At 35.5% G+C, this 12265-nt stretch overlaps 1 protein-coding gene across 1 annotated transcript; it reads right to left on the minus strand.

The window, feature by feature from the left end:
• Positions 1–1449: 1449 nt before the first annotated feature.
• Positions 1450–11905, minus strand: PDC (phosducin). The gene is made up of 3 exons (XM_047704877.1): positions 11827–11905; positions 5634–5785; positions 1450–1974 (listed from the first exon to the last, which is right to left on the minus strand). The coding sequence occupies exons 1-3, from the start codon at positions 11885–11887 to the stop codon at positions 1450–1452; spliced, it is 738 nt and encodes a 245-aa protein (XP_047560833.1). The 5' UTR covers positions 11888–11905.
• Positions 11906–12265: the final 360 nt, after the last annotated feature.

A 12265-nucleotide genomic window follows, 5' to 3' on the forward strand; every position in this document is an offset into this window, starting at 1 on the left:
GAAGGTGAAGTGCTTGGACTGGGGGAAAAGGGTATGAAAAATTTAAGGAAAGAGAAGATACAAAATCTTCATTTAGTATAGTGGAGACTACAACTTGTGACAAATGTCTGATTTGAACATTCATCTGCCAGGGGGAAAATAAACAAATCTGGGTGGTTTTTTTTTAAGATTTTATTTATTTATTTGAAAGAGTGAGAGTAAGGGGGAGAGAGGGCATGAGCTGAGGGAGGGAGAGAAGCAGAATTCCCTCCTGAGCAGGAATCCTGATGGGGGGCTCAATCCCAGGACTCCAGGATCATGACGGGAGCTGAAGGCAGTTGCTTAACTGACTGAGCCACCCAGGTGCCTCAGGGAAATCTATTTTAAGCAGACTTCCCACCGGGAGCCAGTTTTGGGGGATTTATCAAGCACCATGTCTCCAAATATAGACCATAGTGCTTCAGCTCTCACTCACCATTATTTTACACTATGATTCAGACCCCTAGAAGTTTCTTTTATCTTGCTCTGCAGTTCATTCATGATGCATTAAAAAACATTTTTCAAATTATATTTTGTTTTGCATTTCCATTTGTTCACGTAGGAGGAAAATTGTCCCAGTGTTTTCAAGGGAAACATTCGAATTTCAAGGGAAACTTCTCGAATTTCAGTTTCATCATTTATAAATGATGCTATCCACTTGTGGATATCTACTCATGGAATTGTGGTCAAAAATTATACTTTGTATGTATAAGATCCTGGCCCATAATAGACAATAAAAATGATAGTTGTAATTATGTCACTACTAAATATTCTTTTGTCCATAGACGAAAACCTTTTTTTTCCTAAATATGGTTAACTTCTGAAGTTGCATTTTTTTAAAAAAACTACCTTTTTTTATAACTTTAATGTGACACAAAGTTTCTAAGTTTCATATATATATATATATATATATATATATATATAGTAAAATACCTTACTGAATAATTTTTTAAAATATTTTGGGTTGTATAATGTTTTTAGGGCCCTGATAATATAGTACTTGAGAAAGAACAGAATTCAAATAGAAAACTTATTTCCTCATGAAACTTTATTCTTATCACATGAGCAAAATTATGGTTGATAATATGATTTTAAAAGTCCAAATAATAATACTGAGGAAAAGAAAAGGAGTAAAAAAGCCAACACATAATTTGAAAGGGATTTTTGAAAACCATCACAATATCCACAAAATATTATCTATATCCTCTTTGACTACTAACATGTTACTGAAGACTACAATATTTTGTAGTAAAGCCTTCTATTCATTTAAGTAAATAAGAAATGCCAATCAAATAATTTTAGTGTCAATCTTTTTTTTTCTTACAAATTAAAAATAGCCACAGGCATACTTTGTGTTCTCTAAAGGAATATGGATACTACGGAAATCAATGTTCAACTTGGAGAAATATGAGATGTTGACATAATGACTCTTTATTCAGTATCTTCTTCCATGTTGGTCTGATCTAGGGCATGTATCTCTCTTTCAGGTAGTAATCCATATTCATTTAGGAAAGACTCCACATCCCCAGAAAAAAATTCTTCAGCAAATTGTTCTGTAACACTGATAAAATTGCTTATGAGTTCCCCACCTTTGTAGACAAGCAGTGTGGGGAGTACCTCTGAGGAAAAGCGATCCCCAGCACCTGTATTAGAAGCTTTTATTTTACAAAACTTGACCATAGGGTATTCAGCTGCAAGGCATGTAAAGCTACTGTTTAGAGCATCACAACCCTTAATACCATCTTCATAAATATGAACAACAATTGTGGTGATTTTCTGCTCCTTTCCAATGGTTTCCAGGAACTGCTCCCCAGTTTCCAGCTCATACACAAACCCATATCTAGGCCCAAAACTCAGCTTCTGGTGCATATCCTGCATACACTGTCTACGGTATTTACGAAGACAATTTTCATCTTCTTTGTCTTGGTGAATTAATTCATATTCTTGAATGCTCATCTAGAAATAGACAAAAGAAATGATTGAGATAATTTGGTCAGAAATTTATATTCTTTTTTTACATTTTTAAAAAGATTTTATTTATTTATTTGAGAGAGAGAGCATGTGTGTGCACTAGTAGGGGGGAGGGGCAGAGGGAGAGGGAGAAACAGGCTTCCTGCTGAGCAGGAGCCTTCTGCAGGGCTCCATCCCAGGACCCTGGAATCATGACCTGAGCCACATAGGTGCCCCCAGAAATTTATAATTTTTAGACATACCAAACCCATTCTCAACTCAAAGAGTTTGCATTTACTGTTTTCTCCCCACTACCCTATTTCACTCCTGGTGTGAAAGCCTTTTCCTCCTTCACTACTTTCAAGCCTTTGTTCAAATGTTACCTTCTTTGATTATACTACCTCAAAAAGTTCTCACACCATGCTTTCTATTCCTAATATTGGTTTATTTTTCTTCATAGCAACAAATACTACCTGACATTATGTCATGTACTTATTTATTTCATAATAGTTTTTATAACTGATATGTCCCATGGGGCAGGAATTTTGTATCATTCATCTCTCCTCATTATCTGCTGTAGCATCTGGCACATAATAGGAACTCAGTAATTTTTGCTTGATTAAATGCATGGCTAAATATTGTTGAATGTGGTTGAGCCATGAGATGGTTACAATCTCTGTGAAAAAAAATATGCCACTTAGCTACCCATCACTTTGGGTGAAAAAATTCCACTAGGGTCTACTCTGGAGTGGCTTTCATAAAAAATAAAAAGGTATACACACACAATTTAAATGTACTCCTAACAAATGCCTTTAGATAATAATGTCTCCTCCACAAAAGTTCTTTAAAAAATTATATCCTTAAAAAACTATGTCTTATCACTTACTGACTTTTTGGAATATATGGGATGGAATTCAGGCAAGAAAGATTTTACTATTATTTGGAGTTCATCAGATCATTCAAGAGGTTGTTGCTGGGTCAGCAGCACCTGAGAAATTCTGGTAAAAGCAAATTTTGGAGCACCACCCAGGACCTACTGAATTAAAGCTTGTATGTATGAGGCTGAGTGAGCCATCTTTTTTTTTTTTTTTTAAGATTTTATTTATTTATTTGACAGAGAGAGATCACAAGTAGACGGAGAGGAAGGCAGAGAGAGAGAGAGAGGGAAGCAGGCTTCTCACTGAGCAGAGAGCCCGATGCGGGACTCGATCCCAGGACCCTGAGATCATGACCTGAGCCGAAGGCAGCGGCTTAACCCACTGAGCCACCCAGGCGCCCCTGAGTGAGCCATCTTTAAATGAGCTTTAAATTGCCTGAAGGTAATTCTTATCTACTGGTTTAGGCTAAAGTGAGAAAAGACTTAACTTCTGTCTTCCAACACAGCTACTTTCCACTGCAGAGCCTTTTTAAATAGCTACACCATTATTAACTTATTCCATAGAATGTTAAACAGTCTCCTCCTCCACCAAAATACATATATACATATATACGTATGTGGGAGATTGTGTGATTGAGAGACGTGGTGCCACCAGGACCATAGAAGTTGGATGGCTCTCAAGGGGATTCTCTGCTGCTGCTTTGCCATCAAGCAGCATCTCAAATAGCAACTGCTGATAATTTTTAAAGTGGAGGAGAATTGAGAAGACAAGAAACAAGTATTTGTGGAAAATCTAATATGTTTTAGGCACTTTGCATAGGTTATCTTACTCAAATCTCACAATGAAACTATGAGGTAGGTATTATTACTCTCATTTTATAGATGATACTAAGATTCAGGATAAGTAGAAATATCTTGTTCTTTCATTAATTCCTTCTCATTTCTGCCTTTTGTATTTGCTTCTCGTTCTTTTTCCTGTCCTATTACTTTTTCGCTTTAAGATAATTCTCAATTTTATTTTTTTAACTCTAAAAAAATTAGATGCTTTATATAACTTTTAAGTTGCTACCATAGTGCTGTTAATTTAACAGACTACCATAGTACTGTTAATTTAACAGACTGAACATAAAAATATTGTATCAGTATTGTAATACTGATTTATGTATGCGTTTGTGAGATCTTGTTCCAATCAGGTGTTTAGGCATTCAGATACATTTCTCAAGCTTAACCTGTGCAACACTTTCAATAATCATAATGTCTCTCATTTGTAGGGCATTTTACATATTTCGAATACTTTCATGTTTATTTTCTCTTCACATCTTTTCAAAACAAAGAGAGGATGTGTTGTTGCAATTCTTCAGATGGGAAAAGTTAATTGACTCAACTGTATCACGTAGTGTGTCTGTGAAGGAACCCAAATCTGGAAACAAATTCTTTTTTTTTTTTAACTCTTTTTTTTTTTAAGATTTTATTTATTTGTTTGACAGAGAGAGATTACAAGTAGGCAGAGAGGCAGGCAGAGAGAGAGAGGAGGAAGCAGGCTCCCTGCCAAGCAGACAGCCCAATGCAGGACTCGATCCCACGACCCTGAGATCACGACCTGAGCTGAAGGCAGAGGCTTAATCCACGGAACCACCCAGGCACCCTGGAAACAAATTCTTAGACTTGAAGATTTTTCAATGGCCAGAAGCCTAGAACCAAGTATGTTTCCAATGTAGTCTGTCTGTTGAGAATCAATATACAACTCATATAGATTGGTTTGGAGATATATAACCCACTAACGTGATTTATTCCCCAATGGAAGTCACTTAATGGGTTTTAAATTAATACAATTGATGTTGGGGTGCCTGGGTGACTCATTGGGTTAAGCCTCTGCCTTCAGCTCAGGTTATGGTCTCAGGGTCCTAGGATTGAGCCCTGCTTCAGTCTCTCTGCTTAGCAGGAAGTCTGCTACCCCTCTCTTTGTGCCTGCCTCTCTGTCTACTTGTGATCTCTCTCCCTGTTAAATAAATAAATAAAATCTTTTTTAAAAATATGATTGTTGTTATTATTGTTATATAAATAATGCATGCTAATTATAAGGATTCAAAAAACACTAAAAGCTAAAAGCAGGAAGTAATAAATAGTGAAATTCACCACTCTAATACTCTGAGATAATCTCCATTAACATATTTTGACATAGCACATGGACATACACATTATATAACAATAAGTGAGATTTTTAAAAAAATTCTGCTTTAAAAATATCTTGATACCTTAAAAAAAAATGTGGCTTATTCTGCTTACCTTCTTTCTCCTATTTGGAAAAGGAAGTTGAGATCTCTCAACCAATTCCACCCTTCTAAATAACCAATATTATCAGGTTGGTGAATGTCTTTCCATACTTTTTTTCCCCCCATACTTTTCTATATACTGTTCATGTAATTCTATAAGTGTAAAAATATATACAGTGATGTGTTTTTCCCCTTTGCTCTAGAGAATGAAATAATCATATAACTTAAAATACTGTGTATCTTGCTTTCTCATATTATAGAACTGCCTGTAAGTCAGCTCATGTATTTGTAACTCATTCTTTTAAGAGCTCCTATATATATATTTTTAAACATGGAATACCTTCACAGGCATTTACTTCATTTCTGGGGTTTTTTTTGGGGGGCGGGGGTTGGCCAACATAAACTATCATAATAAATATTTTTGAAATATATCTATTTTATATCTCTAAAGTGATTCTTTACAGTCATTTAGACTGAAAACACATTGTAAGTTATAACTACTGATTTTTCCTTACCTTTCTGCTGAATCTTTCTTTTAAGTCTTTGTTATTTCTATCGTGAGGAGAAGACATTTGTCTGAGAATCTCCTTCTTGCTAGGTGGAATTGAATCTCTGTCTTCACTCTCTAATTTAAACTTTCTCCAGTCATTTATTACTCCTTTGGGTCCTGGAATAAAAGAAAAAACAAATAGTTTCCCTCTTCATTTTCAAAACAACTATTTATACAATTGAATTTTGTATAAGTATCACCATTGGAATAGATTTGTCATCCTCTGTATCAATTTAAAAAACCTTGCTTGGGCTAGAAATGCCTGACTTTCCTGCTCATAAAAATGTTTTCCCATGTTAATCTTGTTAGATAGGTTTTGACTAAGAATTTCTCTGAAACATCTACATTAATGAAAATACAAATTATGTACTTTCAGCTATTGGCAAAATTTGGGGGTAAAGATATTAAAAATTTAGAATATGCAGGGGAATTAGAATTTTAGAAAAATAACACTTTTATTAAATAAGAAGGAAGCTTCAGCAATAATCTAGAATTGGCACCACACTATCAATAGGGACACTAGGATTATCAGGGAAACAAACTGAAGTGATATCAAGATCCAGAAAACAACAATAGCACATATGAAACAACCAGTGAGTGAAGACCTGACTTCAATTAACAGAACTAAAAAGGCTTTAAGAAAATTATTACATAATCACCCAATTCCTTTTAAGATTCTAAGAACCTTTTACAAAGGAGAGGAAGGGATTTGCAGATTTAGGAAAAATTAATTAATTCAAGGATGATCCAACTAGAATTCAGATGTTCAGTTGTCCTGGTAAATAATAAAATTGATTGGAAGGTCAAAATTCTTGGAAAAATGGAGTTTTAAATATCCTTCACTAAAGATTAGCCATATCTATACCTTTAGTATTATATGTGTGGATGTATTCTCTTTCTTCCACATATTTCTTAATAATTTCTTAATTTATATTATATATATTTTTTTCTTTTTTTAAAATTTAATTTCTTTTCAGTGTAACAATTCATTGTTTATGCACCACACCCAGTGCTCCATGCAACACGTGCCCTCCAGGCTCCCCCACCCTCCCAACCCCCCGCCCCTTCAAAACCCTCAGATTGTTTTTCAGAGTCCATAGTCTCTCATGGTTCATCTCCCCTTCCAATTTCCCTCAACTCCCTTCTCCTCTCCATCTCCCCATGTCCTCCATGTTACTTGTTATGCTCCACAAATAAGTGAAACCATATGATTATTGACTCTCTCTGCTTGACTTATTTCACTCAGCATAATCTCTTCCAGTCCCATCCATGTTGATACAAAAGTTGGGTATTCATCTTTTCTGATGGAAGCATCATACTCCGTAGTGTATATGGACCACATCTTCCTTATCCATTTGTCCTTTGAAGGGCATCTTGGTTCTTTCCACAGTTTGGTGACCGTGGCCATTGCTGCTATGAACATTGGGGTACAGATGGCCCTTCTTTTCACTACATCTGTATCTGTATGCTCTTGGATCGGAAGAATAAACATTGTTAAAATGTCCATACTGCCTAGAGCAATCTATATTTTTAATGCCATTCTGATCAAAATCCCACCAGTATTTTCCAAAATAGCTGAGCAAATAATCCTAAAATTTGTATGGAATCAGAAGAGACCCAGAATTGCTAAGGAAATGTTGAAAAAGAAAAACAAAACTGGCGGCATCATGCTACCAGATTTCAAGCTTTACTTCAAAGCTGTGATCACCAAGAGAGCATGGTACTGGCATAAAAACAGACACATAGACCAGTGGAACAGAGTAGAGAGCCCAGATATGGACCCTCAACTCTATGGTCAACTCATCTTCGACAAAGCAGGAAAAAATATACACTGGAAAAAAGACAGTCTCTTCAATAAATGGTGCTGGGAAAATTGGACAGCTATATGCAGAAGAATGAAACTCGACTGTTCTCTCACACCATACACAAAGATAAACTCAAAATGGATAAAAGACCTCAACGTGAGACAGGAATCCATCAGAATCCTAGAGGAGAACATGGGCAGTAACCTCTTCGATATCAGCCACAGCAATTTCTTTCAATATATGTCTCCAAAGGCAAAGGAAACAAAAGTGAAAATGAACTTTTGGGACTTCATCAAGATCAAAAGCTTCTGCACAGCAAAGGAAACAGTCAACAAAACAAAGAGGCAACCCACGGAATGGGAGAAGATGTTTGCAAATGACAGTACAGACAAAAGGCTGATATCCAGGATCTATAAAGAACTTCTCAAACTCAACACACACAAAACAGATAATCATGTCAAAAAATGGGCAGAAGACATGAACAGACACTTCTCCAATGAAGACATACAAATATGCTATCAGGCACATGAAAAAATGTTCATCATCACTAGCCATCAGGGAGATTCAAGTTAAAACCACATTGAGATACCATGTTACACCAGTTAGAATGGCCAAAATTTCCGAGACAGGAAACAACGTGTGTTGGAGAGGATGTGGAGAAAGGGGAACCCTCTTACACTGTTGGTGGGAATGTAAGTTGGTGCAGCCACTTTGGAGAACAGTGTGGAGATTCCTTAAGAAATTAAAAATAGAGCTTCCCTATGACCCTGCAATTGCACTACTGGGTATCTACCCCAAAGATAATATATGTTTTTAATATAAAGTTACTTATATTAAACTTATAGTCAATCATTGTTTGCTGTTCACTTGTATTCATCTTTAAGATATATTTTCTGTATATGCAAAATATGCATGTGTATAGCATGTGTTTATATGTGTAGAAAATCTGTTTTCTCCTCTTTTTTACAAGTGGTAGTATATTACAGATGCTTTTTCTTACCTTGCTTTTCTTAATTCATAATATAGCTCAGAGATTTTTTCATATACATACATAAAGAGATTCTTTTAAAAAAATGGAGACATAGTATTCCATTGTTAGATATTCATTTGCTTTAAAAAGTTTCTTGTTGATGTATATTGTTTCCTCCCCATTTTTTCTGTAATATGTAATCCTGAGTGAAGAACCTTGCACATCCATTTTTTATTTTTCAATCCATGCAGGTCTATCTATAGGCTGTTGTAGTAAAATTGCTTGGTCAAAAAGCATGTATATTTCTAATTCTGATATTGCTAAACTACTCTTAAGGAGGTTGTACTAAGTTTACACTCCTACCAGTAATGTATGGGTATGCCTCTTCTCAAAGTGTCTTATGAACTTTTTACTTTTACAAGCAGTGTGGAAAAAAACCATATCTCACAATAGTACTAACTTCATAAGGGCTATTTTTTCTATTGTCTGGCCTATCTTTTGCTTATTTCTCCACTTGATTGTTGTTATTTTTCTTATTGATTTGTAGGTGCTTTCAGTATTTATTAGGAAATTAACCCTTTGTCAATTGAATTGCAGCTAGTTTCCCCCATTTTGTCAAATGTTTTTTGAAATTTGCTACTGATGACCTATTAAATAGCAGACATTTCTTTCCTTTCTTCCCTCCTTCCCTCATTTTTATAGCTAAATGTATCAGTCTTCCTCTATGGTTTCTTGGTTCTATCATACTTAGAAAGGTACTCTTCATATTGTTGTTAAAAAATGAATTCCTAGGATACCTGAGGGGCTCAGTCAGTTCAGCATCTGCCTTCAGCTCAGGTCATGATCTTCAGGTCCTGGGATCAAGTCCAGGTGGGGCTTCCCATCCAGCTGGGAGTCTGCTTGTCCCTCTCCCTCTGCCTCTACCCCCACTCGTGTTCACTCTCTCTCTCTTAAATAAATGATAAAATAAAATAAAATAATAAAATGAATTCTCATGCATTTTGTCTTGTACTCATGTGAACTCATTCAACTCTCTGACTAAATTTAAAGGCTCCATTTCATATTATTAAAAGAGAGAGGAAAATATTAGTTTAATAAGATGCAATAGAGTTAAAACCCTAACCTGTTATTTTTATTTATTTTTAAGTGTTATTTATTTTTTATCTGAAGTAGAGTTGATATACAATATTATACTAGTTGAAGGTATACAAAATAAGCGAAGAAGCTTAAGAGGTACAAACTGAACTTTTATTTTTTTATTTTTTTTAAAGATTTTATTTATTTATTTGACAGAGAGATCACAAGTAGATGGAGAGGCAGGCAGAGAGAGAGAGAGAAAGAGGGAAGCAGGCTCCCCGCTGAGCAGAGAGCCCGACGCAGGACTCGATCCCAGGACCCTGAGATCATGACCTGAGCCGAAGGCAGCGGCTTAACCCACTGAGCCACCCAGGCGCCCCAAACTGAACTTTTAAACTGACACGGTATTTGATTTTTAAACTCTTAATAGTGGCATATATACTGGCATATAAACCTGGCATAATCGCCAGGTTTACACACTTCACAGCACTCACCATAACACATACGCTCCCCAATGTCCATAACCCCACCCCCCTTCTCCCAACCCCGGTAGCCCCAGCAACCCTCAGTTTTTTGTGAGATTAAGAGTCACTTATGGTTTGTCTCCCTCCCAATCCCATCTTGTTTCATTTATTCTTCTCCTATCCCCCTTAACCCCCCATGTTGCATCTCCACTTCCTCATATCAGGGAGATCATATGATAGTTGTCTTTCTCCGATTGACTTATTTTGCTAAGCATGATACCTTCTAGTTTTTTTTTTATCTGTAATAGAAAATTTTTAATGGCTGGTTAATTATATCACTACATTTTTATTGCAATATAGTACTCATTTAAGCACTTAAAAATCGAAGATTAAATTAAGACATGGTAAACTGACTAAATATTTGGTTTTTATATAAATAAAGGTCATAACCACACTGTTGACATGTAATACTGTTATAATACAACAGTTAAACTGTGAGTCTACAACAGAAGTCGTCTGTAGTTAAACAGGAAACAAAGTTGAAAAAGACCATGTTAAAACAAAACTACTGGGACTAACAGGTGGGGATTTTAAGTAGCAACAAACATATTCACTCAGCTCCTGAGTATTTCAAGTTTTACAGTACACATTAAAAATGATTTCTTCCATCAACACTATAAATTCAAACTGTCGGATGTTTATGCGTTTTGCAAGTTACACTGATTGAATGCTTATGTGGGAGTGGGGGTCGGAGCATCTCCCGATTTGAAGTTTACATCACCCACATGCTAACACAAACACAACTTGTTCCGTTTTCCTTCCTCCCCTCTTCCCCAAAGGCGGCAGGATTTTTTGGTTTCTTTTAGATAACTGTTTTAAAGGATTTGTGATGATCAATTTGAACGTCTGAAATTCAGTAATATTTAACTCTTAGACAACTAAGAGGTTAAAGATGGAAAATAATTTCTCCTAACACCAAGTTAGAAAATCATTTGCATCATGCTGTAAACTAGGAAGCAATGTAAAGCGACAAAAACCTGTCCCCAGTACATAATTAAAAAAATCTAAATTTCAAATCAGCAGAGCTGGTCTACTTCCATGTTGACTATATGCCACAGTACGCGTGTGCGCTCCTGAAATGCACGGCTAATGCAGGCAGTCTTCCACTGCAGCAAAAGCACAGGATCCGATTCCTCATGGAGCCATCAGTCCTAGACACTGTGTGGCCTGTCCCATTGCTAGGGCAAGTGGAGGTTGCTTTGGCAGATTGTGGGTTTCTAATATTGCCCTGTTAAGAGCTGAGCACACGGGTTCTCTCTGAATTGGGTCAAGCTGATTTCCAACTGGGCTGTTCCAAGGGTCTGAGTATATATACAGTCCCATACAATTTAACAAATTAGGAAAAGAGGCTCTGGATGAAATGAGTTGAAGTCTTAGGTTTTCTAGAGGAATACTGAAATCCATTTGATTTAAGAATGTTTTATCATTTCTTTATTTTTTTCATATACAAAAAATTAAAATAAAAAACTATGTACCTTTTGGTCTAGTACTGCTTACAATTGCAAGGAAAGTTCACAGTGGGGGAAATTAGAGAGGAAAGAGCTTAATTATAGTGTAGAAGAGGCCTTATGATAATTGTGTAGTAAGAAATTCTCAATATTTAGTGTTTTTCTCATTATTTGACATCTAAATAAAACTACTCTAAGAGTATTTGATTTCACATTAATTTTCCCACTCAAATATTTTTAAATGATTCCATCAAAGCATTAGAGATATAGAACATTAGAGATATCCACATTTAATTTTAACTTAGTAATTTTTTTTCTTCTGGATTTGCTTTACCTGTATGTGTGGCCTGTCCTTCAAAGTCTTCCTCCAAACTTTGGCTTTTGGCTTCTTCCATTTTAGGGTTTGGATTTGATATAATCTATAGCATAAACAAAGAGATAATCTATAAATAAACAAAGAACAAATCTAAAGCATGAGCAAAGATTTGATATAATCTATAGGGTGAACAACAGATGAATGCTAGGATATATATATTTATATCCTATTATTCTCTTGCTGCTAGTGTCCATGCTGAACTAGGAGTTCTCACTAATAAATTTTAGTATGTTTAGTATGCTTCTGTCTCCTTGTAAAAGAACATTAATTTAATGTTTGTATAGTTAAAGATATTTTGACCTAAAGATTTTACATAATTTGTAGTTTGTTTTTACTTAAAAAGCCTTCAGTTTAAGTCTATGTACTTAATGAACATTATTTATTGTTTTTTAATTTT

This window comes from Lutra lutra, chromosome 15, assembly GCF_902655055.1.
Source record: "Lutra lutra chromosome 15, mLutLut1.2, whole genome shotgun sequence".
NCBI classification, from domain to species: Eukaryota; Metazoa; Chordata; class Mammalia; order Carnivora; family Mustelidae; genus Lutra; species Lutra lutra.